At 59.5% G+C, this 27,020-nt stretch overlaps 1 protein-coding gene across 7 annotated transcripts; it reads left to right on the top strand.

Annotated features, from left to right (window-relative positions):
• Positions 1-631: 631 nt before the first annotated feature.
• Positions 632-25,770, top strand: CFAP100 (cilia and flagella associated protein 100). Of its 7 annotated transcripts, none has more exons than XM_052639321.1 (16): positions 632-707; positions 6,268-6,342; positions 10,873-10,973; positions 13,430-13,616; positions 15,783-15,850; positions 15,922-16,085; positions 16,272-16,352; positions 16,652-16,833; positions 17,081-17,113; positions 17,194-17,320; positions 19,413-19,464; positions 19,537-19,688; positions 22,561-22,696; positions 23,655-23,860; positions 24,625-24,718; positions 25,566-25,770. In XM_052639321.1, the coding sequence occupies exons 1-16, from the start codon at positions 659-661 to the stop codon at positions 25,677-25,679; spliced, it is 1,821 nt and encodes a 606-aa protein (XP_052495281.1). In that variant the 5' UTR covers positions 632-658; the 3' UTR covers positions 25,680-25,770. The 7 variants fall into 7 exon arrangements, with proteins under 7 accessions (XP_052495281.1, XP_052495313.1, XP_052495306.1 ...); XM_052639329.1 differs by lacking the exon at positions 632-707 and adding an exon at positions 1,237-1,322; XM_052639353.1 differs by lacking the exons at positions 24,625-24,718; positions 25,566-25,770 and adding an exon at positions 19,934-20,093 and having other exon boundaries at positions 23,655-23,772.
• The last annotated feature ends 1,250 nt before the right edge of the window (positions 25,771-27,020 follow it).

Raw genomic sequence — 27,020 nt, 5'->3', positions numbered from 1 at the left:
CGGCTGGAAGGGTGCAAGCTTCGGAGTCAAGGAACCCTGGGCGGGAGTCCCGGCCTCGGCCTCTCCTGGCCGTGTGACTTTGGCCAGTTTGCTACTTGTTTCCTCCTCTGCAAAATGCAGACTAGCTCCGCAAATAGTGAAAAAAAGCGCCGCGGTGGGGCGGAACGCCTGATGAGCCACCAATCAGCGCCTCCTCTGGTCCTCAGGGAGCGTACGTTCTAGGGGAACTAGGTAATCGACCGTTGTTAGAGGGATACGTCAGCTATTGAAAACCGGTCAAAGGGAAGAGGACGGGGTGGTGGGAAGATGCTTCTGTGGAGGGGCGGGCCTGAGTGCTGGTCGAGGGTGGGAGGGGCCAAGGCTCGGGCTGGCCGTGGGTGGGCGGCTCTGCGAGCAGGACTAGCCCGGGGAGGCTGGAACCACGGGGGGAGAGGAGGGAGGCGCGGCGGGTCGGAGCTGCAAGCGTACTCCTCGTGGTGAGCCTTGGGTAGGTGCCCGCTGTTCTCAGCAGCCGTCGGCGGAGGGCGGGCTGCGGGCTGCGGGCTGCTGTCTGCGGTCTGCGGGCTGGACCCACCGGCTCAGGCGCTGTCTCTCCCCAGGTTGGGAGTCTCCTCTACCGACGTCAGGTTTCTCAGTGCACGCTTCCTCCTCGGCGCAGATGTCCGAGAACCTGCCTCCTGTGGTCTCCAAGAGCGTAACTTTCAACAGTAAGTGGTGGGCTGGGGAGGGCTTGCGCAGCGTCACAGGCAGCCTTGGGGGGCCTGGGGCGGCGGAATCAAGGTGGAATCAAGGCGACAACGATTCTAAGCCAGGCCACGGTCCAGAAATCACAGGCTTTGCCAAGTTCCCTAGAAACTCCGTGCTGTAATCCCTAGGGCTGCTCTAGCCAAGCCCCACCCCAGCCTGGGGCTTAACCCCCAGAGTTTATTGTTTCACAGCTGCTGGGACCAGGAGTCCCGGGCAGGGATGCTTCCGTTCTGAGGCGGGAGGGGACCCTGCGCCCTGTGCCTCCCGGATTCTGGCGGTTTGCTGGCGACCTCTGGTGGTGTGTGGCTGGTAGAAGCGTCACCGCGGTCTCTGCCTTCATCTTCACTCCATCCTCACGTTCTGCGTGTGTGTTCCATCATTTCCCCTTCTTATTAAGGCTGTGCACACTCGCCCAGCGTGACCTCACTGGAGGTACATCTGCAGCCACTCTCTTTTCAAACAGGGTCACATGCTATGGTGCTGGGCGTTGGGACTTCAGATCTTCAAAAGCATTCGTTTGAGAGGGGAACACAGTTCACCCCAAGACAGGCCTTGAGGAGGGTGCCACAGAGGAGGTGGGGCTCGCTCAGCCTTCCTGCAGCCTCAGCTGCTGGCCAGCACCTCCCACCCCCCTGCGCTGGAGGCCCTCACCTCCTCCCCGGGGCTCCTGCTGAGGGGCAGAACTGGCCACACACCCTCTGCTTTGGTTTACTGGTCCTGAGCTTCTGATTCCAAAGGGTGTTGAGAGCCCCCGAATGAACCCCACCTGCTTGGAGGCTCCGCTGTGTTCTCTTTCCCTGCAAGCCTGATGCCTGCCGTGCTCACACCTTGCACACATCCGCAGAAATGCACGTGCAGCCTGTCCTTTTCTCACACCAATGGCCACACAACAGAAACGCTCCCTGTGCCTTCTTCCCCATTAACCCAGATGCTGTGCAGTCGGCTCCTTATCAAACCTCGAGCTCCCGTAAACCTTTAGTGCTTCCAGCAGAGGCGCTTCCACGTGTGCGGGTACAGTCTCTGTTGGAGGCTGCTGTCCACGGCTGTCCCTGTTACACTGTGTAACAGTGTACCCCCTCCCTCTTTCTCATCCGCTCTGCTCTGAAGTAAACTGAGAAATGAAGAAAGACTGAACCGGGGTTACCAGAAAAAAGATAGCTTTGAAATGTTTACAGATAACAAAACAAAACAAAGCAACGTGATGGTGCTGTTGACTAAAAAAATATCCACAACCTACAAGTTTAGAATTATGTTTCATTCCCTGGGGATATTTGGGCTTCCTAGGTGGTGCTAGTGGTAAAGAACCGCCTGCTAATGCAGGAGTCTCAAGAGATGCAGGTTCAGTCCCCAAGTTGGGAAGATCCCCTGGAATAGGAAGTGGCAGCTCGCTCCAGTATTCTCTCCTGGGGAGTTCCATGGACAGAGGGGCCTGGCGGCTACAGCCCATGAGGGCGCAGAGAGGCAGACACGACTGGGCGCACGTGGAAGCTGAGTCGTGTCTTACTCAGCGTGAGTGTGCAGGACTTCAAGCCTGGGAGAAGCACGGAGGGAACTGCTACAGGAGGGGAGGGGAGGAGGTGGCTCACATAGAAGTTTTGCCACAAAGAGCAGGTAGTCTGAACATCAAAAGATTATCGTTAATGAAAGAAAACCAGACAGCCTGGGTTAAGGAACTTAGCGCTTTTCCAGGTGTGGGAAGATGCGAGAGTCTGGGCTCGCTGAAATGTTCCTTTCACGTGCCCGTCAGCTCCCTGGGGCCAGTGTCCTTCCTTTACCATTGGCACCGGTGCCCGGGGATCACAGGTCTTGTTCTCCTTCCTGGGTGCCCTGGAGGGCAGGAGTCAGTTTAGACTGTGGCTTTCTTGTTTATTGATGTGGCGGAAAATACTCTGCTCTCAGAGGGGAGGGTGTTCTAGACCATGAGCTGGGGATGAGGTGAGGTGCTGGAGGCCAGTGTGGCCAGTGTGTAGGGCCCTGTGGGCAGGGGGAGGACCTGCTGGGATGATGGAGACAGCCCAGGTATATGAGTGTGTGACTGGGCGGGGGTGGGGGTGGGGGAAATGGCCACAGCTCCGTCGAGACACGGCTAGTCCGTGCCCTGGCGTAGAGGGCAGAGGACCTCGGTGGGGAGCTTGGCCTGGCAGAGGGGCTGGCCACACCAGAGTGGAACCCAGGCTCCCCAGGCAGGGCTGGTGGGGGCGGGGCTGCAGGACCCCTGCTTCTGGGAGACGTGGCCTGTGGCTGGTCCCTCTGTCTCTGGAGGCTCCTGGCATCCAGGCCAGAACCCACCTGAGTGACTTGGGTCCAGGGGTGGATTGCGGGGGGAGTGATCGCTGAGTGGATGGTGGTATCTCCCAAAGGTGAGACTGAGCGGGGCGAGGGTTCATTCCTGGTGAAGGAAGCTCACTGCCAGGGTCTAACTTGAGCAGGCTGGTGGGGGGAGCATGCTCCCTCATGTCTGCACCTCCCGTGCTGGGGACACCGCCGCCCCACGTGTAGGCGTCCCTCCCCCACCTGCTGCTGACTGTAGGGATGGTGCTGGATGCAGTCCTTTAATGTGGTGATTTGGGGAATATGGTTTTAAGCGACCCAGTCTTAGTCTGGGGAGCTGCAGAATCGGGCTGTCCAAAACCCGGGCTGGGGGCCACATGTGGGCACGCCTGCTCTGTGCCAGGCACTGTGCTGGAGTGCAGAGGTCAAGGGCACAGAGGCAGGCCTGCTCTCAGAGGGTTTGGGGCAGAGTGACCTGCCGCTCTCCTCTCTGCTCCTCGGACAGACCACGCAGTCCTGCACAGAGTGCCCCCCCACCGGCCCCCCACGAGCTTTCTCAGTGAGCCACCCCCACCCCACTATCCAGGGCTTTCCTGGGGGCCCAAACCTTCCCCTCCCTTCTCCTTCACCAGCTTTATCTTCTAGTAGCCCTGGCCCCCTCCCCCGGCTGGTAGACTGTCATCTGCCTGAGGGCTGGGGGCTCTCTGTCTGCCTCTAAGGCTGCTGTCTTTTCCAGAACCCGGTACACAGAAAGCCCACAATGAAATTCTGTTAGGCTGCACGCTTTCCCCAAGGGTTAGGACCTTCCACCACTGCTTCCCAACACCATGCTGAGTTCAGCTAGAGCGTTTAGATGGGGATGGAAGAAGCAAGACTCTCTGCTCACAGATGTCGTGATCCTGTATGTGGAGAATCCCTGAGAAAGCTCTGTGTGCTCAGAAATGAATGCAGCAGCATAGGAGAACACAAGACCAACACTCAAACACGGGTCGCGTTTCCATATTCCAGCCACGAGCAGTCCAGCTTGGGAATTAAGGGGCAGTTCCATTCACTATGGCATTAGATAGAACAGATATCCAGGAAAGGGGTGACGTCGTGGGAGATGACCAAGCAAGAAGACCCGGAGTCAGTCTCTCCACCAGACTCTCCAGCAGGCAGGTGCTGTCAGAGCCCCGGACAGGAACTCTCCCGCTTCCAGGAGAGAAGTTAATGCCGAGGCGGGGGCATTCTGGGGGATTCTGGCATTTCGTGGCGTGGCTACCAGCCTCCAGCTTCCAGTCCAGCGGCAGCGGGGAGGGCGGCCTGAGTTCCTTGTGTGGCTTGCTGGTGCCAGTGTTGGAAGGAGAAGTCAGTTCCGACTCCATGTTGGAACTGTTTCTTTGACTTGCTTTCTGTCACTTTTGCTATTATGATCATACGGAACGGCCTGTCTCAGAGAATCCTGCCCCTCTGCCTGACTGTTGAACGAGTGCCTTTGTGCAGCACTCTGTCCCCCTGTGGGTGGCGAGGAGGAAGCTGACACATGCCGTGCCTGAGGCTTGCCGTCCCAGGAGATGTTTGCGAGAGTAATGGTCTTTTCATGTTGGTTCCGCACCCCCTGCCATCTCTGACCCATAAGAGAACCTGGCATCCAGACCCCACTGTGTTGCTCATTCGCCCAATTGTGTCTGACTCTCTGCAACCCCATGGGCTGCAGCACGCCAGGCCTCCCTGTCCATCACCAGTTCCCAGAGTTTGCTCAAACTCACGTCCATCAAGTCGGTGAGGCCATCCAACCGTTTCATCCTCTGTCGTCCCCTTCTCCCACCTTCCCAGCATCAGGGTCTTTTCTAGACCCCACAGGATGGTTACTTTGAGGTGCTCGCCTGCCGTCTTCCTGATCTGCCGGCTCCCTGATCCAAGCCTCTTTCTGGCCTCAGCCCCTCGTCTCAGGTTCACTGGTCTCTCGTGTGGCGAGCAGAGCTAGTTGCGCTCGGAAACACCAGGGTGGGCAGCAAGGACCGTCCTCCAAGTCGGGCTGTCTGATTGCTGAAGGGCCACACGGAGGCTGGAGCCACTTCCCTGCCACGTCTGTTGCTGGGAATTTAGAAACGGGACCCCTTCTCTTGTTTTGGAGCCAGTGTCTTAAGGAAATCTTTTTTACAAATTTTATTTATTGATTTATTTTTGGAGAAAACCCAACCCCCATCGCAGCCCCATCAAGGAGCACAGACCTGCAGCTTTCGCTTGTGGCACCTGGGCCATGGGGGTTCTGGAGGGCAGGAGTGCCCAGGGGCTTGGGGCAGGTGGGTGTCGGGCCTGCGCTGTCCGAGCCCATCTCCCGTGTCTCGGTTCCCTCTGTTACTAAGAAGCAGCAGCATCTCCCGAGTCTTGTGGGGGCCGCTCCAGAGCTGACCCAGGGAGGCCCGGGGTGGGGTGAGCTCCCGCCATCTTGGACAGGCGGGCACTGGGGAGATGCTGGGAAGAACCCAGATGAAGGGAGGGCACGTGGACAAGCGCCATGGTGGCGAGAAAGGCCCCTCGAGGAGGGACACGGAGCCTGCACAGCGGGCTGGACCTCAGGAGTCAGGGCATGCGGGGCCATGGGGGCTGGTGAGGACAGGTGCTGAGCGGAGGAGGAGGGCCTGGCTGCAGGTCTGGGGATGCTCGAGGCACTGACTTTGCTGAGCTCTAGGCTCCTGTAGGGCCTCTGGGGGGTGTGCGGTGAGTTGTGGAGCACTGGGGGAATTCAGTGCTGATGCTGGGTCATCTCCACAGACCAGGTGACCAGCGGGTAATGGCAGCCACCCACCTGCGTTGCCTGCCTGCCTCAGGAGGCACCGCGGTGTCAGCTGGCAGGGGAATGGCAGGGAAGGAGTCTCTGCGTCTTCTACTGCAGTCCCCAGAGGCCTGAGGAGGCTCCCAGCAGAAGGGTTGGCTGGGCAGGCGTCAGAGGCACAGAGCCTGTGGTCTCTGTGAAAAACCGTCCTGCTCTGTTCTTAGGAGCAAAGGGGAGGGGTGCCCAATGGGAGTCACGAGATGCTGTCATGGGTCAGGCACATATGCAGCACTTTTGTGGCCCTTCTTTTGCTCAGTCCTCAACACTTCCCGGCAAGGTCAGCATAATCATCAGGTGAGGGCGCTCTGGGTCACCTGGCAGGTGGGGCCCTGGGGCGGGGCACCTGGCAGGTGTGGGCGCTATGGGTCACCTGACACGCTGTCACACACTGCTGAGTCTTTGCTGTGGCTGCCACTTGTGTGTCTCCCCAGAGCATGGCCCAGAATCCATGGATAATAGTTCTTCAGTCACTGAAGAAAAGAAGAAGCGTGCGAAAAAAGGCAAAGGTAATTCTGGACCTGGGAGTGCAGTCCCATCAGTGGGAGCCAAACTCTCACCCTCAGGCCTCAGATGTCCTCAGACGTAGCTTCTGGTGGGAAGGACAGTGAGAAAAGGTTCTGTTTTCATTAGAAACTGGGTCACTGAAGCCTGAAGCAACAGGAGCGTAAGCCACAAAGTAGGATCTACTTTCCCTCCAGTGCTGAGCGGCGTGGGGGCGGGCTGGGGCTCCGTGGCTCTACCGGAAGCAGCCCTGCAAGCCTCCCAGGCGGCCAGGTTCCAAGTCTTTCTGCTCGACCATCACTACTTTCTGGTCTCTCAACCACAAGCTTGTTGCCTGGGCAGAGAATGGCTGCAGTAGCTCCAGCTATCACATCTGCTTCCAGACAGGGAGAAGGAGGAAAGGGAAAGGCTAACTCAGCCATCCTTGGGAAAAGATCTTTCCCAGAAGTCCCACCAACAGTTTCTTGCCACACTCCATTTGTTATGGGGCCATCAGTATCTGCAAGGGAGGCTGAGCAATGCAGCTTTTCAGTGAGTCGCAAGGTGGCCACCTGTCAGGAGATAGGAAGGGGTGCCTCTGGCAGCCGCACGCCTTGCCCTCCGGGCCCTGCTGTGTCCCCCATGCCTTGGCTTCCCGGACCCCCTCCCGGCCCCACAGGCCAGTCTGCCGCTCCTGCAGGGGCGAGCAGCTCTGAGCCCGCTCCCCGAGCCTGCCTTCCCTGACCAGGCTCCTGCCCTGGGGCTGGGCTTCCCTGCCCACCCTGCCCACCCCCACTTCCTCTTTCTTTTAGTTATCAAAACCCAGACCTGCCTAGTAGAGCCTGAAGGTCAGTGAACTCATGTGCTCGTCACCAGATAGGAAGCAGACAAGATTTAGCCACGTTTGCCTCACCTATTCTTCTTCTCTTTTTTCTTTTTTTGTCTTTGCCAGAATATTTTACTGTTTCAAAATTTGTTTTTTTTTTGAAGTGTAGCTGATTTACACTGCTGTGCTGTAGAGCACAGTGACTCAGCTATGCACCTACACACAGTCTTTTTAATATTCTTTTCCATTAGGGTTCATCCCAGGATATTGCCGATCTGTGCTGTACAGTGAAAGTGTCACTCACTCAGTCGTGTCCGACTCTTTGCGACCCCATGGGCTGTAGCCCGCCAGGCTCCTCTGTCCATGGGATTCTCCAGGCAAAAGTACTAGAGTGGGTTGCCATTTCCTCCTCCAGGGGATTTTCCTTACCCCGGGATCGAGCCTGCGTCTCTCCCGTCTCCTGCTTTGTAAGGTGGGTTCTTTACCGCTAGTGCCACCTGGGAAGCCCTGTTTCGGCTGCGCTGGATCTTAGCCGGGCACAAGAGCTCTTTGTCTTCATTGTGGCACGCAGGGTCTCTCGTTGGCTGCATGAGAACCCTTAGTTGCGGCACGTGGGATCTAGTTCCCTGACTAGGGATTGAACCCGGGCCCCCTTCGTTGGCAGCACAGAGACTTAGCCACTGGACCAAGAGGGAGGCCCCTGTGCGCACGTGAGAGGCCACGTCTAAGTGATATCAGGTGCTTGTCTTTTCCTTTCTGACTTCTCTCTAAGTGACATCACAAGGCGCATGTCTTTTCCTTTCTGACTTCTCTCTAAGTGATATCAGGCGCGTGTCTTTTTCTCTCTGACTTCTCTCTAAGTGACATCACAAGGCGCGTGTCTTTTCCTTTCTGACTTCTCTCTAAGTGATATCATAAGGTGCCTGTCTTTTTCTCTCTGACTTCTCTCTAAGTGATATCACAAGGCGCGTGTCTTTTTCTCTCTGACCTCTCCTGGTGTGATAACCTCTGGTCGTGCCCACGTTGCTGCAGATTTTGCCAGGACAGACTCCAGGCGCGACTGCTCTCCTGCAGTGTGCATCTTCAAATGTCAGGACCTTTCTCACGTGCCCAGAAGCAGTGAACCAGACCATCATCAGAGTTACCCAGTTGTCTCAGGAACATCTTCCCACAGAAGATTTGTTCTCATCCACAGTCAGTTGAGATCTGAACACCTTCGGCCTTGTCTAACCGAGCGGAGCGGCCTCCGCGTCCTTTTGCTCCCTGTGCTTCTGGCGGAGCAACGGTGCTGCTCATCCGATAGCCTGTCCCAGTGGCGAGCACGTCTGCCCCCTTCCTGGTGGTGTCACTGAGGCCGTTTCTGTCGGTCCTGCATTTCCTCTGGCTCAGCGTTAACCAGGCTGCCTGAGAGAACCTGTGTCTGCCTGTGTGTGCACAGACCCCTTCCAGGAGGGCTCTGTGCTCTCAGCTGCCTCCCTGGAAGCCACCTGTGAGCGCTGGGTTCAGCTGGATCCCGCATTGCCCATCCCAGCTGTTCACCCAACAGTTTCTTCTACCCATGATGCTTGCGTTGAGCTGAGCGTGACATTAAGGGTCAGGGGTCTGCACTGTGGCTTGTCTGTCTGTCTTCACTGAGGTACCATTCCTATGCAGTGCAATGACAAACCTCCAGGTCGCAGTTTGACCCATTTTGATAAATGTGCACAACTCTGTGTACAGCCTCCACCCTGTGTGCCATCTGGAATGTTTCTCTCCTTTCTCCCGAGGATGGCTGATGGTCTGGTGTCCCCATCAGTTCAGCTCAGTTCAGTCTCTCAGTCGTGTCCGACTCTTTGCAGCCCCATGGACTGCGGCACACCAGGCCTCCCTGTCCATCACCAACTCCCAGAGTTTACCTAAACTCATGTCCATCGAGTCAGTGATGCCGTCCAACTATCTCATCCTCTGTCGTCCCCTTCTCCTCCCACCTTCAATCTTTCCCAGCATCAGGGTCTTTTCAAATGAGTCAGTTCCTTGGAGCAGGTGGCCAAAGTATTGGAGTTTCAGCTTCAGCATCTGTCCTTCCAATAAATATTCAGGACTAATTTCCTTAAGGATGGACTGGTTAGATCTCTTTGCAGTCCAAGGGACTCTCAGGAGTCTTCTCCAACACCACAGTTCAAAAGGATCCATTCTCCCATGCTCAGATTCCTTTATAGTCCAACTCTCATATCCATACATGACTACTGGAAAAACCATGGCCTGCCTGCCACTGGCCAGCTGCTGGGCACCCTCAGAGCCCCTGAAGCTCCCCTTCTGTCCTTTGCTGGCAGCAGGAACTCCCCTCCCTTCAGCCCCGCTGGAGTACAGGTCCTGTCGCCCCTCCTCTTCCTTCCTTCTTTTGTCCTGCCTGGTCATGTGGGATCCTTTTAGGTGTCTGAGGTCCTGGCTGGTTCAGCAGGTGCTCTGTGACAACCCTTCCATTTGCACGTGCGTTGCTGATGCGTTTGTGGGGAGAGATGGACTCCACGTCCTCCTCCTCCTCCACCACCTGCTGTTCTGAGGCTGTTTCCCCTGTGCTCACCAGGAGGGCTGGAGCTGCTGCTGGGACGTTAAACTTTAGAAGTTGTCACTGAACGTCTACCAGAGCGACTGTACCAGCTCACAGCCCACCACCAGTTGTGAGGGCTCCGGTCACTTCATGCCGCCCCAGCCCTGGGCACCAGCCCTTCCTTTCTGGGTTACCTGGGCCGCTGGGCGTGTGTTAGCATCCCGTGTCCCCCGTGGCCAGTGCGGGGGACGAGCTGTGTTTACGGGCATTGATGATTCTGTGCTGTGAAGCACCTGCCTTCTGCCCACATTTTCTGCCTCCTTGTTTTAATAATTCCTGGGCTTCCCTGGCTGCTCAGTGGTAAAGAATCTGCCTGCTAATGCAAGAGACATGAATTCGATTCCTAGGTCAGGAAGGTCTCCTGAAGAAGGAAACAGCCAATCCATTCCCGTATTCTTGCCTGGGAAATCCCACGGACCCATGGGATCGCCAAGAGTCAGACATGACTGAGCACATACAAATTTCCTTTTAATTTGAAGATTTTTTTTAAAAAATGATGAACCCTGTTTCTTCTAAATCGAGGGTAGTAGGAAAGCAACCGTATTTTTAAGCCGATAGGTTGGCGCCCTCTGGGTTCCATGTTCTCTGACACCTGGTGAGCTGGGCTGTGGGAACATCTCGCTCATGCCTGGGTGGAGGGCAGCAGGACTGGGGTCCTTGGCAGCCCCAACCTCCCGAGCAGCCCGGCACTCTGTCCTCATTGCTCCCAGTGGCTCCTGCAGGGACGGAGCCGCTTTGCTGGCCTTCCCACCCCCTGCAGGCAGGCCCCGCACACTCCACGGCCAGTCGGCTGCATCGCTTACAAAGGGCAGGTGGAACCTCTCTTCCTTATGGCCCCTGGGTTCCTGAGACTAAACGCGAGGACAGAGGGCCAGGAATGCAGCAATATCTGAGACACAGGAAGGTCTGTGTTCACACAGTCTCTCAGATGCCAGGGATGGAAGCTAAACAGGCTAAACCAAGCAGGTAAGTTTATAGAGCTGGGAGGTCCGGGCATGGACTCCAGGCACAGCTGGATCCGAGAGAGTGCCTGCTGTTGGCGCCTGCTTCAGTGGGCGCTTCCCCGCTGGGCGGCGGGGACGCCAGGACCTGGAAGCACAGATCGCCCCTGGTTCTCTAATGGGACCTCTCCCTCCCCAGCGTCCAAGAATGTTCCTGACCAGCCAGCGAATCCTTTCCACATGTCCGGGGACGTGGACTTCTTCTTGCTCAGAGAACAGGAGCGGAACAAGTCTCTCTTGGTAAGTATCTGGGGGGAGCCTGCCCGCCTCGGCCAGAGCACTGGTCCCCCGCACACTCGCTCTAAGACAGTCGACGGCTCACACTGCCTATGAGGGCGCCTCGACTTCGCCTGGCCCCAGGTCTCTCCTCCTCCTCTCATACCAGCGCCACCACTGCCATTCCTGGGCTCTCGTCAGGGGGGCCCCCCAGGGAGTGTCTGTTCCAGAGCCTTAGCCAGCGTGCCTTATCTTCTGTGGAACCTGGTGTAGACGCCATCCCCTCCCGACACCCTCTCTGACCCCCAGGCCCTTGGGAGACCCCCCACATGCTCTAACCTTGCACAGTCCCCTCTCACTGGACTTCTTGGGGGCCAGACATGCGCACACATGTGTGCACACACACAGCTGTGTCTCTGCAGAGCTTAGGAGTCTCAGGGTCAGCCCTGTCCCCCAGCACACTCTGTGTCTGCACGCCAGCAGTCTCTTGCACCCCCATGTGCCCAGCTAGTCCACCCCTCCACTGCCCTGCAGCCAGGCTGAGGGGACTCACCCAGTCGGCCAGAGGCACAGGCGTGGCCAGTGTCCTGGGCTCTCTCAAGGGCTGCCTGCATTTCCCCAGCTCAGGGCTCAGCCTCTGAGATTCCTCAGGCAGCGGTTCCCTCTGCCACCCTGACCAGGACCAAGGACACTTGGGGACAGGTAGGCCCTCCGGCTCCACCCCAGACCTGATCAGGAGTCCACGGGGTGCCAGTCATGCTCCCACCTCCTGCCTGGATGGAGAGGCGACAGACCCTGAGCCAGTCTGCGAGGTGCTCGAGCAGTGCACCCACACACGCATGCACACACATGCATACGCATGCACTGTCGTGCTTACACTCTTAAACACAGACGTGTGCACACCCTGCACATGAGTGTACACACTCACACACATGTGTACACTCATGCACATTCACACACACCCACACGTGCACACCCATGCACACGCACACACACATGTGTACACTCACGTTCACGCAGACACACACACACGCTCACCCATGCACATGCACACACACACGTGTACACTCACGTTCACGCAGACACACACACACGCTCACCCATGCACATGCACACACAGGTGTACACTCACATTCACGCACAGACACACACCCATACACGCACACATGTGCACACACACGTGTACACTCACATTCACACACACACCCATACATGCACACGTGCACACTCATGCATAGACACACGCTCACCCATGCACATGCACACACACGTGTACACTCACATTCACACACCCACACACGCACACATGTGCACACACGTGTACACTCACATTCACACACCCATACACGCACACATGTGCACACACACGCACGTGTACACTCACATTCACACAGACACACACCCATGCATGTACACATGTGCACACATGCATAGACACACACACACATGCTCACCCATGCACATGCACACACACATGTGTACACTCACACATTCACACACAGACACCCATACATGCACACCTACGCAGATGCACACACACATGCACACTCACGCACAGACACACTCACACACTTATACATGCACACACTCACCCCCCCTCCCACCCCCGACACACACTTCCCCTTCATCCAGCAGCAGCGCAGCCTGGACTTCCTTCTCCCAGCCTGGACCGGCCTCAGGGACCTTCTGCCTTCCTTCAGGGTCCCCTGCCCCCCAGCACAGCCCCAGCCTCCTCACACTGAGGAGCCTCCCAGTGCCTTCAGACTGCAGACCTTTTCCGACTGGAATCCTCTCAGGTGGCACTTTCCCAGTTTTATTGCACCAGGACACATAAATCAGGGCCCGCCACACATTAGAGGGGAACAGGCGTTGCCACTGGCAGGACCAGTGGGTGTCAGATTTGACCAGGGGAAGCCACATGCAGGCTCGAGCCAGCAACATCCTCAGGGCCTGGGCAGCAGGAGGGGTGGGTGGTAGGCCACCAGGAAGAAAGCCGCCCCTGCCGTCCTGAGACCCCTCCTAAGTGAAGGGCAGATCCCCAGTGACCCCCAGCCCCAGGTCACCCCCAGTAAGTAATGAGCTTCCTTATCAAACTTGGAAGCTCTGAGAATCCAGCTTCTCTGAGCCTTGGTTTGTCAGATTTAGAAATCACAGCCCAAGACACTCGGCTTAAGTGTGACCTTTGGATAGATGAGGCAGGGAGTGTGTCCCTGCACCCCGACTGGAATCACATCTGACCAGGGTTCCCCAGCTCCTCTGGCGCCCTGCCTGCCCGCACCGCTTTCTCCACTGGGAGATGCTCCTCACCCCGGGCGCTTCCCCCCTGCACAGAGCACACGCGCGGGCCCCCACACCCCTCCAAGTGTACGCCTCCGCCTGTGCGTGTTGCCTGAAGCTCTGCAACCCTGACAGAACAGGCAGCAGGGAGGGGCCGGTGCGTCTGTCCCCACCCAACCCTGCCCTCCGCTCGCCTCCCGCAGGACCGTGAGCAGAAGAAGCAGCTGCGGGTGCATGAGAAGATGACCTACTCGTCTAAGGTGTCTGCCAAGCACACCAGCCTGCGCCGCGAGCTGCAGCTGGAGGACGAGACACAGGACCAGGAGGAGCGGGCTGAGCAGCTGCGTAGCTTCCACGAGCAGGTGGCCTGGAAGCTCGCCATGACCCGAGGTGCACCCCGTCCCTCGCTCTGTCTCCCCGCCCTGCGGTCCCCAGCCCCAGTCCCCAGTCCTGGTCCCCAGGCCCACCTTGGCCCTTCCTGTACGAGCAGTGCTTTTAACAGGCTTGAGCCATGCAGGGTTGTGGCGTGGTGTGTGTGTGTGTGTGGGGCGGGGGGGTGGCAACGGGTCTTCTTTATGCCTGATCTCTGCCTCCCAGGCCGCAAAGGTCAGTTCCAGATGGACTGCCAAGCTAGCAGCCTTTAAACCCTGGTGCCGTGTGCAGCTGGACTGCTGACCCGCACCGCGAGTGCGGGCTTCACTGTGTATCAGATACAGGCATCTCGCTTGGTTTGTCTGCCCTGGGCAAGTCAGCTTCGTCCTGCTGCTGCCTCTTCTGCTGATAACTAGCCTCGTGGGTCCTGGGATTCAGTGTCTTCACTCACTGCATGTAGTGAGTGGGAGCTGTGTGTGTGAGCTGTTGTTATGTTCGTCACCCGGTAAGAAGTCTGAAGGGCTTTCCTGGTGGCTCAGATAGTAAAGAATCTGCCTGCGACACAGGAGGCCCGGGTTTGATTCCTGGGTTGGAAACATCCCCTGGAGGGAGGCAAGGCAACCCACTCCAGTAGTCTTGCCTGGAGAATCCCATGGACAGATGAGCCTGGTGGGTGGGCTACAGTCCATGGGGTCACAGAGTCAGACACGACTGAGGGACAAAACAAGGAAGTGTGAATTACTAAGCATATGTATCAGTGTTCTACCGATGAAACATAGACCAATAAGCCTGAAAGAACCAGTTGAGGTCAGAGTCCTGGACCCCTGGGCTATATGAATGTGAACGTGAAGCCGCTCAGTCGTGTCCGACTCTTCGCGACCCCGTGGACTGTAGCCCAGTAGGCTCCTCTGTCTATAGGATTTTCCAGGCAATAGTACTTGAGTGGATTACCGTTTCCTTCTCCGAAGGATCTTCCCAACCCAGGGATCGAACCCGGGTCTTCCGTATTGTAGACAGACACTTTACCGTCTGAGCCACCAGGGATTCCTGGGCCCCTTGGGCTCTATGGGCCCTGAATGTGAGCATGGAGGGACCGCAGCCCCCGCCCCCGACACCGAGACTTGTTATGTGGGGGGAAGCCCTGAATATCTCTGACGTGTCGAGTGTGGAGCTCTGCCTGTGTCTTTTCTCTGCCGCCGCTGCCTGTTATTGCTAAAACCCAGGAGTAGCAGGGGGCACTCAAGTGGGCAAGACTGGACCCAGCAGGTCTGACTTCCTTGAGGAGTTCAGGATGGCCAGGCCAGGCGTCTCAACTTAAAACAGGCCTCCTGGACCGCAGCATGTCCTTCTGGAAAGGAGCGGGTTTGAGGGACAAGGCCGAGAGCCCACAGTTGCATCCACAGCGGGGGTGCCCCAGAAAGGCCGGGAAGGAGGCCCCGTGGGCCTTGACCCCAACTGCGATGCCTCGCTGCTTGCACTCCAGAAGGCGGCCCTGATGCCCACCCCAGCTCTCTCCCACCCGGCTGAACCCTGCCAGGGTGGACATAGCCTCTGGAGGCTTGTGAGTGTGCTCAGATGCGCGGTTGTGTCCGACTCTTTGTGACCCTGTAGACTGGCCCGCCAGGCTCCTCTGTCCATGGGATTTCCCAGTAAGAACACGAGTGGGTTGCCATTTCCTTCTCCAGGGGATCTTCCCAACCCAGGGATCGCACCTGTGTCTCTTGCATCTCCTGCCTTGGCGGTGGGTTCTTTACACTAGAGGCACCTGGGAAGCTTTGCCGGAGGCGTAGGGCGCCCCAACCAGAGACCTTGCTGCCTCGTTTTCTCTCTCCCCACCCCATCCTGTTACTGTCCTGGCCAGTAGGCCTTTCATCATGACATCCAGCCAGGTGAAACTTCCAGGGTGGGGTGTCCAGAGCCTCATTCTAGGGAGAAGGGTGCTACAAGCAAGAGCAACTCGTCAGACCCAAGGAAGGACTTCCCACCTGGCCAGACTCCAGCCGTGGAGACTGCTCTGTATCTGTACAGCCTGGAGGGAGAGCTCGCTCCGTTGTAGTCCCTGTTGTGGCCCAGGCCTCAGGGCGGGCGTAGCGTACCGCCTGGCTCGCGGGTCCCTGGCCACCACCTGGAAGGGGTGCTCCCACTGCCCGCCCACCCCCAGATGCCTCGTGCCTTTCGCTGCAGAAAAGAAGCTGGACCCCAGCAACATCAACAGCTATGTGGACCAGAACCGGCAGATGTTTCTCATCCAGGTAGGCCGGCTGCCCCATGGGCCCCGCGCCCTGTCCCTGTGGGGCCCGCATGACGCCGCTCCCACCCTCAGTACGCCCTGGATATGAAGAGGAGCGAGATCCAGCGCCTGGAGAGGCTGGCAGCCCAGGAGGAAGCTGAGCTGGAGCGGGCGGAGAAGTTCCTGGAGAAGGACGCAGCCCTGTTCGATGAGTTTCTCAGGGAGAACGACCGCAGCTCCGTGCAGGCGCTGAGAACGTGAGCCCCCGCCTGGGCCTGGCCCAGGCCTGCACGCCTACCACTCCCCCATCCCACCTGCAGTGGCTGTGGACAGACCCTTGCCCTCCGTTCAGACCCCTGCTTGGCAGCTCCACTGCCTGTACCCCAGACCGAAGGCAGCGTGGACGCTCCCTTGAGCCCCTTCTCTTCTGCCTCCTCACCCAGGGCTGACAAAGAGTCCAAAGCCAAGATGGAAAAGATCCTGGAGATTCGTGAGCTGACCACCCAGATCATGAACATCAAGAGGTGGGTTCAGGGGGCACACTGGCCCCGCCGTGTCTCCCGGAGCCCAGGGAGCTCCATGTGGCACACTGCTCTGCACCCCGATCACGTCCAGGAGCCCCAGCCTTGCGGGTGGCCGAGGCCAGGACACGGGGCTGGGCTCACCCCGAGGCCCTTCTGCCCTGGGAGTGGCGGTGACCTGGGGAACTGAGCTGTGCTGCTCCGCAGGCCGGCCCTCTCGCCCACGTGCAGGGTCCGGGTTGCCTCCCCTCCAAGGGGCTCAGGGGCGGAGCCTGACCTCGCCCGTCCCCTCCTGGGTGCAGCGAAATCTCCAAGTTTGAGGACACGCTGCAGCAGTACAAGGTCTACAGGGACTTCCTGTACAAGCTGTCGCCCAGGGAGTGGCTGGAGCAGCAGGAGAAGAAGCGCTCTGCTCTCAGACAGGCCAAGGAGGTGGTGGAGGCCTTCAAGGAGAGGCTGCTGCTGTCCTCGGTGGGGGACAAAGGTAGCAGGGAGGGGCGGGTGCACCTGTGTGCTGGCCAGCCCTCCCCATCCCCCAGAGACCCCCAGGCCTCCCCATCCCCCAGAGCCCCCTACCCTCCTCCAGGCCTCCCCATCCCCCGGAGCCCCTGCAACCCCCACTGCTCAGCCCACACACTCTGGGAGGTCGGCCAGCTCTCCAAGTAGTCCTGCTGCTTGGGGAGACCCCAGGCAAGTTTCTGGGACCCTGAGCCTCTCCTGGCTTCCCACAGGACTGGAGACCAAGGGCAAGCTGAGCTCCAGAGGTATGTGGCTGTCCCTGGCTGGAGGAGCCCCTCTCTGGGTGGGGGGTGGGCAGGTGGACAGCCCCCTCTGCTTCCCCCAGAGGGGCAGAGCCCCAGGAGGCCTGCCAAGCTCCTGCAAGTGATGCGGCTGCACCAGGCACTGTCCACCACTGCCAGCCAGCAGCAGGGCACCCTGCCCAGCGTGCCCAGTGGGGTGGAGTCCAAAAGGTGAGTGGGCGTGGGGAGGGGGTGGTGGAGGAGACTGGCCTGCTGGGGAGCAGCCCCCAGTGGCGCCAGCTTGGGGTGCCTGGAACAGGGGAGAGGCTGAGGAAGGGCCACGTCCAGCCTGGAGGGTCTAGAGTTAAACATGAACCTGAAAATTGAGGTGTTTCCTGAGCAGACATGTTCGTGTGATTTGGTGAACTTGAGCTTGGGGTGGCCCACGTGGGTGCCACTGGGACAGTCGAAGGTGCATGGAGGAGGCAGCTAGGGGGATGCTGGTCAGAGGACCCACCTGCCTGGACCCTCAGAGCCCAGAGTGCCGGCCGGGGGCTGGCAGAGCCCCTGAGCCTTGAAAGGGAAGCGAGAAATCTGGACTTTCTTGTAAAATATCCCAAACTTTAATTGTGGCAGTTATTTTCAAGTTTTATGCAAAACACGGTAAGGGACAAACCAGCCGACCAGATCCAGCCCCAGTGACTCACCCCTTAGCCCTGCAACACCCCCTCGGGGACCACCGAGTCGCCCTGGGACCTGTCCTGAATGTCTTCCTGTGATTCCCAGACACCTCTGCCCCCACCCCCGCCACATGCCGTGATGACTGCCCACAGGACACGCCTGCCCCACCGCCGCCTCCAGGGCCCCCCGCTCCTCCAGTGCAGTCACTGTGTACCCCAGCCTCTCCGGGCGGGCTCCCCACGAGGTGCGGAGGGGCAAGGGCGCCTGGCAGCCAGGCAGGGCTGCACCCTCACTTTGCCTCGAGTCCCCGGACCCCAGGGAGGCCCGGAAGTTTCAGCAGGGCGCCTACCCGATCGGACCTGGGTCTTGTGCCTTCTTTGATTCTGTGGTGCACTTGGAGGTTAGGTCTGGTCCCCGGCACCCCTCCGGGCAGGGCTGCAGTCTCCAGCTCCGGGGTCGGATGTGCGTGCCTCCTCTGGCGAGGTGCCCTCAGCCTTGGAGCTCCCGGCAGCAGGGAGGTTCCCTGGGAGCAGAGGTCTGGAACCTCGGCCTGCCAGCCCGGTGACCACGGCCACTGTGCACATTTAGGCAGGTCGTGGGCCGCACAAGGCACTTGGCCAAGAGGGAGAGTCAGAGCTAAAGTCCAGCCCGGCCCCAGCCTATATCCTCTTGGAAGGGAGAGTCTCAGAAGGGCACCTTCCAGGCCAAGAGTGACCTGGGCAGGTGACTGGCTTTCTGAATGGCAGGTTTCCCACGTGGCGACTCAGTGGGATCTGTGTGCCTGGGCCTCCCTGGCGGCTCAGGCGGTAAATCTGCGGGAGATGCAGGTTCAGTTCCGGGTTTGGGAAGATCCCCCGGAGGAGGAAAGAGCAGCCCATCCCAGTATTCTTGCCTGAGAAATCCTATGGACAGAGGAGCCTGGTGGGTTGTAGTCCATGGGGTCGCAAAGAGTCGGACACGACTCAGTGACTACACAGTGAAATCAAGGTACATACAGGGTGAGGCACGGGCCTGGCAAGTGTGCTAGCCTTCGGGGCCCTGTAACGCCAGCTCTGCGCTTCAGGAAGGCTGAGCTGGAGTCTCTGAGGCCTCGCTCAGCCTCCTGCCGCCGCAAGTCGGCCTCACCAGCTCTGGGGGCAGCAGAGCCTGCATGTCCACACGCACGCGGGGAGGGGTGACGGAAGCAGGACTGAGGTTGGCCAGGTCCCCCCAGTGCTTGTGACCCTCACAGCCTTCCCTGTGGCCGCCGGGTCATGCGTGTCCAGCAAGGTCCCTGACGTGTGGCGTGAGTGCCACAGCAGCGGTGAGAGGGGCCAGTGATGACCCGTCCTAAGGAGGGAGCAGGGCAGCGGAGGCCCAGGTGTGAGGGAAAGAGCAGGGACCAGGGAGGGGCCTGGCAGTGGGAGCCGTGGGTCTGAGGTCGGGTTGGCTCTTGGATTGCAGGAAGGAGCTGCTGGGGCTGGCAGCGTTGAGGTGGGAGCTGCGCTTTATTCTAACTAGAGTGAGAGGGACTGACTGGGCATGGTGTGACCACTGGGGGCTGAGAGGAGGCTGGAGCCATGGCCTCGGCTGCCTGGGGACAGAGGATGGGACGAGGGCTGGTTGGGGAGGTGCCCCAGGCCCCGACCCCGTGTCCCCGCAGGTCCAGCTCCACCCTCCCTGTGCAGGACGACCTCGACAGCGACAATGGCGAGGTGAGTGCCTGCTCCCGCAGGGCTGCAGGGCCGGGCCTGCTGAGCAGGGGCCTCACCTGGCTCTCCTCGCAGGAGCTGGAGCTATACTTCACAGATCCGCAGCAGCTCCTCGACATCTTCACAAAGCTGGAGGAGCAGAACCTGTCCCTAGTCCAGAACACCCAGGAGATGGAGGAGGCCCTGGAGGAGCTGAGCTTCACCCTGAAGAACACACAGACCCGCATGTATGTCTCAGGGAGGGCTCCGTGGCTGGGCGGCCCACCCTGCCCCGTCCATGGTGCTGGCCCTGCCGGCTCTGGGGAGAGGCCGTGTCCTCTTGGGCCCGGAGTTGAGGTTCAGAGTGGGCCAGGCGGGTGGAGCCCTGAGGGGCTGACCTCTCCCCACCCTGGAGCAGCCTGTAGTAGGAAGGGGGCATCTCCGCGGACACCCCGCCCTCAGGTGGTTTTGTAATGTTTATTTTACTCAGCAGTAGAGAATCTGCCTGCAATGCAGGAGCTGCCCTGGGTCAGGAAGAACCCCTGGAGGAGGAAATGGCACCCCACTCCAGTATTCTTGCCTGGAGAATCCCATGGACGGAGGAGCCTGGTGGGCTGCAGTCCACGGGGTCGCAGAGTCCGACACGACTGGAGGTCTGAGCACAGGCGCATTTATCTCACTAACGCTTATGATGAGTAGCGCTGTTCTTTGTTATCTAATAGCAGTGATGTGGCCCAAGCCTTTGTCATGTAGTGTTTTCTGCCCAGCATCGGCTCAGAGTAAGTTTTCTGGAACAGAAAGAGGCGTCAGTTTTATTGTTGATACCAAGCCCTGCAGAGCCCGTTTGGGCAGGCTCTGGTTCCAGGTGAGGCCAGCTGGGAGCAGGGGATCACCTCTTTACTACCGATCCTTGAGTAAGCACCCATTCTGGATCAGGCCAGGGTCTGGGCCCTTCGTGAATAAGGTAAACCATGCCCCATGAGCTGGCAGCCCAGGGGAGCCGACCTAGAGGTGCGCAGCTTTGTCCTGTGGGTTGTAACGCGTGCTGGGAGTAGAGTCCTATGAGGAGGGTGACGTGGAGGTTGGCGGCAGATGGGAGAGGGAAGGGGAGGCTCTCAGGGAAGGTGTCCTTTCAGCCACGGACTTCCTGAGTGATGGAACACCACAGGGAATCTTGGGGGAAGAGGGAAGCGCGTGCAAAGGTCCTGAGGTGGAGCCCGCCCACAGCTTTGACCGCTTGTGTGCTCACGTCCTGTTGACCGACATCCTGCCTTGGATGATTTCCCACCAAGAGTTTCCAGAGTAATGCTGAAGCATGAGCTCTCAGGAAAGACTTTGTTTCCTGCCAGTGCCGGAGATAGAACAGACTCGGGTTCGATCCCTGAGTCGGGAAGACGCCCTGGAGAAGGGAACAGGCACCCACTCCAGTATTCTTGCCTGCAGAGTCCCATGGACAGAGCAGCCTCGCAGGCTCCAGTCCACGGGGTCAAAAAGAGTCGGATGTGACTGAGCACACACACAGTGGGGAAGAGGCATCTTTTAATCCCAAACAGCTGGGAAATAAATAGAAGAACAGAATTAGCCCCCCTCCCCCAACCAGTCTGGTCCATGTAAAAGAGGTGCTGGCAGCAAGGTCACTCTCGTGTCCAGGCACTGGACGTAGAGGAAGCCCGAAGGAACCGGCTGGACTCTGGGCAGTCATGCGCCACTAGGAGATGCACTGCTGACTCTGCAGTGGACACTCAGGGTTGAGGGGAGGTCCGGCCTCTGTTCTTATCCTCGGTGACCTGCTTGCCCCCCTTAAGGGCCCAGGCCTGGAGGGGAGGGTGTGTGTGAGCTGCAGGTGGTCCCCCTGGCCACCCGCCTCTGAAAGCCTGGGAGGGCTGCATGGGCCAGCTCCACCCCCTCGCATTCAGGCTCCTGGCCTCAGCCCCACAGCCATGGGACTGCAGCCTGGAGGGCTGCCAGGGGGCGGAGGCCTGCACCCTGGCGCCCGTGCTCATGACAGAGGGCAACTTTGCCCTCCCGTGGCACTTTGCCGGTAGTTCTGTTCACCTGGGTGGAGCCTTAGAACCACCATAGGGAACGGGGCACCTCTAGACCCCACAGGCACAGCTGGCTGAGTGACCAGTGTCCTGCTCACTCTGGTCAGGACTGGCATGCCACTGCCCATACTGGCGAGACCCATGCCAACTGTAAGAGCCCGGGTTCCTGCTCCAGAAACCCCAGCAGACAACGCATGTCTGCCGCGAGCACGAAAGACTTAAGGGGCTTCATCTAAAAGGTGACGGTTGCAGCCCTAACCCTAGTAAAAACGAAAGTCGCTCGGTCGTGTCTGACTCTTTGCACCTTAGTGAAAACGAAAGTCGCTCGGTCGTGTCTGACTCTTGCAACCTCGTAGACTATACAGTCCATGGAATTCTCTAGGCCAGAATACTGGAGTGGGTAGCCTCAGTCTCTCCCTTCTCCAGGGGATTTTCCCAACCCAGGGACCGAACCCAGGTCTCTCGCATTGCAGGCAGATTCTTTACCAGCTGAGCCACCAGGGACGCCCCTAAGAGGATTAAAAACTTGGGCTCACAAAACCCTGTCCAGTGAACGTCCACAGCAGCATTGTTCCCAAGAGATTAAAGGTAGAAACTGCCTAATGTCCACTGAAGAATGACTCTGGCAAAACTTGGTCTCCCGCATGGTGGACCACGGTGGTCGTAAGCAGAAACGAGGCTCTGACCAGGCATGTTACAGGACAGACAGGCCTGAAAACAGTGCCGGGTGAAAGAGCCAGACACAAAGGGACAGATGCTACGGGGCCCCGTGCTTATGTCCAGGAGAGATGGAGTGGAGGGGTGGGCAAGAGTGACCGGGGGCTTCTCTCCAGTTAATGACACTGTCCTGAAATTAGATTATGATGGTCAAGAAAAAAATTGGACATTTCGAAAGAATTTTATGGAGAATTATATACCTCAATAAGGCAGATTTTGGTCCCCCCCCCCTTTTTTTTGTAGCATGGATTGTTAAGATGTTAGATTTCCCCTGCGTCTTACCAGGGCCTCTGAGGCTGGGGCTCGGCCCTCAGCATGCGGCAGGGCCAGCAGGCTCAGAGGTGCTGGTGCCCTTCAGGGACCGGGAGGTGAACCAGCTGAAGCAGTGGATCACCACGCTGATGATGTCCATCACCAAGGAGGAGGAGACGGCCGCGGAGCTGGAGCTCAAAGCCCGCGTCTTCCATTTTGGCGAGTTCAAGGGTGATCAGGAGGTAGGGCCCCTGGATGGGCGGATGGCAGCGGTGGGCACGTGGCCGTAGCCCCAGTGGAGGGTGGAGTCATCCCCGCCAGAGGGGCCCAGACTGCGGGAGAGCCAGCCCGGAGGCATGTGGTTCCCCAGGGCTGCCGTGGTCCTCGCCACTCGCCAGGCTCTGGGCTTGACCCACGGGCACCGCTGGACAAAGCCCTTGGCCCCAAATCAGAGCCAGCCATGTGTTCACGCCCCATGAATGGACAGCTCCCCAACACCCCTCCTCCATCCCTCCTTCGGTGAACTCATCTGATTCTTAAACAGTGTGTCTGGAAGTGACCCTTCAGGGAGGCAGGCAGGCATGTCCCCAGCCAGGCCGGGAGGGTGAGAGGACTCAGAGCACAGAGCCCAGTGGTCCGGGGCCTGCACCCAGCTTCCTAGTTCATTCGATTGCTGTTGAAAGCCTCCTGCCTGCCGGGCACTGGGCCAAGTACCCGGAGCCCCAAGAGCAGGCTGGGCATCTACCCCCAGACTATCGGGCGCCAGCTGTGCCCTATGCCCCCTGCCCCTCCCCCGCCCTCTTGGCCACCCCAGGGGACAGGGGTGTTGTGTCTTCTGAACATCAGAACAGGCTGATGGGGCGGGGGGTCGTCTAGCCCAGCGCTATAGAAAGCAGGTCACAGAATGTGGTCCCTGGGGGAGCTGAGGGCAGCGCAGGGGCAGAGGTCATGGGGCCTCAGTGGGCACCCCGGGCCCAGGCAGGAGCCCTAGTAGGCACTGGGACCCGGGATCTGGCTGACCACAGAGGCCCAAGGTGCAGCCCTCTGCCCAAGAGAAGCCCGAGTGTCCAGCCCTGTGCCCCCTGACTTCCCGAGCACCCCCTGCCGGCTTGGCAGAGCCCCGGGAGGTCAGCTGGCCGAGGCGTGGGGGCAGCCCGGGCCCGCGCAGCCCTGCTGGAGGGAGGCCTGCCCGCCTCACAGGACAAGCTGCTGGAGAGTCTGAACTGCAAGGTGCTGGACGTCTACCGGCACTGCGTGGGTGGCCAGCAGGAATCCAGCCTGGGCACCGTACAGATGCTGGCCACCATCGAGCACCAGCTGGACGAGCTGCTTGAGAACCTGGAGCGTGTGCCCCCAGCCCGCATCGAGCAGGCTGAGAAAGCCAAGGAGAAGGAGAGGCGGCTCCGGTGCGTGGGGGGGCCCTGCACACCCCCACCAGCTCTGGGTTGGCCCTGAGGACAGGGGCACGCCCTGGGGCTCCCCGCTAGGAGGGGTGTCTGGGGTTCAGATGGGGCCACAGGCTCAACCCAGTGGGGAAGGTCCCTCCATTGGGAGAGGCATGTGGTGGCCTTAGGGATCCCGGGAGCGAAGTGATGGGTGACCCCCCCACCTTCTGCACCCAGCCGCCAAGGAGAAGAGACATTGAGAGGCACTTTCTGGGCAAAGAGCTGTACTGTCCGAGCCTGGTGAGGGAAAGGGCCGGCCTGAGAGCTGCTGAAGGGGAATCAGCAAAGGGTGTGCCCCATGGGCCCGGTGGGGTGCAGGCCAGTTCCCGGTCACCTGGGTCTTTCAGTCCCATTAGAGTCCTGAGGCATGGCCATCTGTGATCAGCCATGTCTTTCCCACACACAAGGGCCCTCCCCCTGGGTCCCCAGACCCTGCTCAGGCAGGCACTGGACAAAGGTTTGGTGGTCCCAAGTACAGACAGGAAGACTCGGGACTACTGACCTGGGCTTTTAAGGGTGGCGATGCCTCAGTGACCAGGGAGGGGAAGCCAGGAACCTGGGCCTTCCGGGGGGAGATGAGCCTCGAGCCAGGCCCTCCCAAGCAACCAGGGCCAGAGCCAGCAGGGAGGTGGGGCAGAGCGGTGCTGAGGCCTGAGGCTGCGTGGGGAGGAGCTGGTGGCGTTCTCTGGGCCTCTGGTCGTTAACCTCGCCCTTCCTGCCCCCAGACTCCGGGAGGAGAAGGCAAAGCTGCAGAAACAGCTGCAGGAGGAGCGACTGCTGCGCGCACAGGCGCGGGCCCAGGCCGAGGTCAAGAAGAAGGTAAGTGAGGCCCCGAGGAGGCATGGCCCGGGGGCGTGGTGGCCCAGAGGGGTGTGGTGGGTAGAGGGGCGTGGCGGCGTAGAGAGGCGTGGCGGCATAGAGGGGCGTGGTGGCATAGAGGGGGCGTGGCTGGGAGGGCTCATGGCTGCTGACCTGCCAGGCCACGCCCACTTTTGTAGACATACTTGCTGGGGTCCTGAGGGGAGACGGGTCACCAGAGCAATGTCAGGGTGGAGCCAGGGTCCCCATTCTCAGGCCTGCCCTGCCCCCCACCCCTGAGGACCTGCTTCCTCCGGGCAACCTCCCAACCCTCCCTAGGAGCACTGGTGCCCACAGCTCAGTGCCCCTGCTGGGGTCCCACCTACATTCCAGCCAGACCCCAGGCCAAGGCCATCACCCTTCACTCAGTGAGGGTCCTCCAGCCACTGCGCCCCCCACCCACAGCATACGGGCAGGAGTAGCCACTGGCCTGCTGGACTTGTGGTCCCTAAAGAGTCCCGATCCTGACCCTGGCCCGAGGACCAGGGTGGATCCCACGGGGTCTCTCCTGATCCTCGTAGCGGGAGAGATGTCACTTTAGCCTGGCGTCTCCCGAGTTTCCAGGTGCCTCCTTCCTCCCCCACCCTCACTCACCCAGGGCCAGCACCCTGGTGTACAGGCCAGATAGATTTCCCTACCCCAACCCTCTTGGAGGCCCTGGCCCACCCAGACCACACGTGACCTCAGCCACTGGAGAGGCTGGGCCGGGCCTGGGCCCCGGGTTCCCGTGCGTTCAGGGCAGGTGTCCAGGCCTCAGCCCGGGTGCAGTGAGGCCGGGGTGCAGGCTCACGGCATCCCCTCCCTGCAGCGGGGCAGGAGGCTAGTGTGCCGATCCCGGCCACCCGCCCTGAAGACCAAGGAGCAGTCCAAGCACGAGCTGATGGACAAGGACAGGGAGGAGCAGCTGTTTTTCTTCACGTAGCGTGGGCTCCTGCTGGCTGAGCAGGAGCAGATGGAGGCGCGGGGAGCAGAGGCAGGGCCTGCACGGGCCCCTCACCCTCCACGCTGCGCCTTCACACTCACCCGAAATAAAAGCTGTGTCGCTTGGGTACCTCCAAGCCTGTCTTGGGAGGTAGACACAGTAACAAAATGTCAGTCTCCCCTCATTTGTCACTTAAACTAGGAAATGATAAGGGATAGAGGAAGAGATGGTTAGATGGCATCACCAACTGAATGGACTTCAGTTTAAGCAAACTCCGAGAGAGTGGAGGACAGGGAAGCCTGATGCGCTACAATCCATGGGGTCCCAAAGAGTCAGACGTGACTTTGCCGCTGAAGAACAGTGACAAGGGATGGGCCCGTCTGGGTTCCCTGTCAGTCAGCTGCTGAGACAGACGTGCCTGGGGCGGGATCAATTGCAGTTCTGCACAAGGTGAGATGGGAGATCAGCCGCATGTCAACCTGAGGTGGCAGGGTAAAAACTCCAGTGTGAACCGAGGTGATGTGCGTGACCCACCCTAGCCCCACCCTGGGATCTTCTTCAGCTCCACCCAGTGCTGGTGGGCTGTAGGATGACTCCTAGCTGCCAAAGCACTCAAGTGTGGGAACAAGCTCTGTTACACTCGAGGCGAGATGTGGGCGGAGACCCAGGCTCTCTGAGGCGAGACGTGCAGTTCGTCCATTTTCTACCTGAGGGATGAGGAGGGTCATCTCTAGGTGGAGACTGAGTGGAGGTGTGGGGTCAGCTCATCTCCACCACAGGGTGAGGTGTGGGTCAGCCCCGGCTCCACCGTGGGGTGAGGCGAGGGGCAGCCCCAGCTCCACAGTGGGGTGCGGCGGGGGGCAGCCCTGGCTCCACCACAGGGTGAAGTGTGGGGGCAGCCCCAGCTCCACCATGGCGTGAGGTGTTGGGCCAGTCCCCTACTCCTCCATGGGGCTAGGTTTCAGGTCACACCCAACGCCACCGTGGGGTGAAGTGTGGGGTCGGCCCCCAACTCCTCTGTGGGGTGAGGTGTGGTGTCACCCCAACTCCGCCATGGAGTGAGGTGTGTGGTCAGCCACAGCTCCACCGAAGTGTGTGGTGTGGGGCAAGCCCCAGCTCCACCATGGTGTGAGGTCTGTGGTAGGGCCTTGTTCCACCGTGGAGTGAGGTGTGTGGTCAGACCCAACTCCAGTGTGGGATGAGGTGTGTGTTCAGCCCCTGGTCCACCATGGGGTGAGGTCTGGGGTTTACCCACAAATCCTCCATGGGGTGAGTTGTGGGGTTAGTCCCCAACTCCTCAGTGGGATGAGGTGTCGTGTCAGCCCCAAATCCACCGTGGGT

This window comes from Budorcas taxicolor, chromosome 1 (assembly GCF_023091745.1).
Source record: "Budorcas taxicolor isolate Tak-1 chromosome 1, Takin1.1, whole genome shotgun sequence".
In the NCBI taxonomy this organism is placed as follows: domain Eukaryota; kingdom Metazoa; phylum Chordata; class Mammalia; order Artiodactyla; family Bovidae; genus Budorcas; species Budorcas taxicolor.
Note: the sequence above shows the minus strand (reverse complement) of the source record. Positions and strands in the feature narration are given on the sequence as shown.

Coding starts and splice junctions, on each gene's coding strand:
- CFAP100 (XM_052639321.1), top strand. CDS start 659: ATGTCCGAGAACCTGCCTCCTGTGGTCTCCAAGAGCGTAACTTTCAAC. Junction 15,851..15,921: donor GGCAGATGTTTCTCATCCAG/GTAGGCCGGCTG, acceptor TCCCACCCTCAG/TACGCCCTGGATATGAAGAG. Junction 19,465..19,536: donor TCGACAGCGACAATGGCGAG/GTGAGTGCCTGC, acceptor CTCTCCTCGCAG/GAGCTGGAGCTATACTTCAC.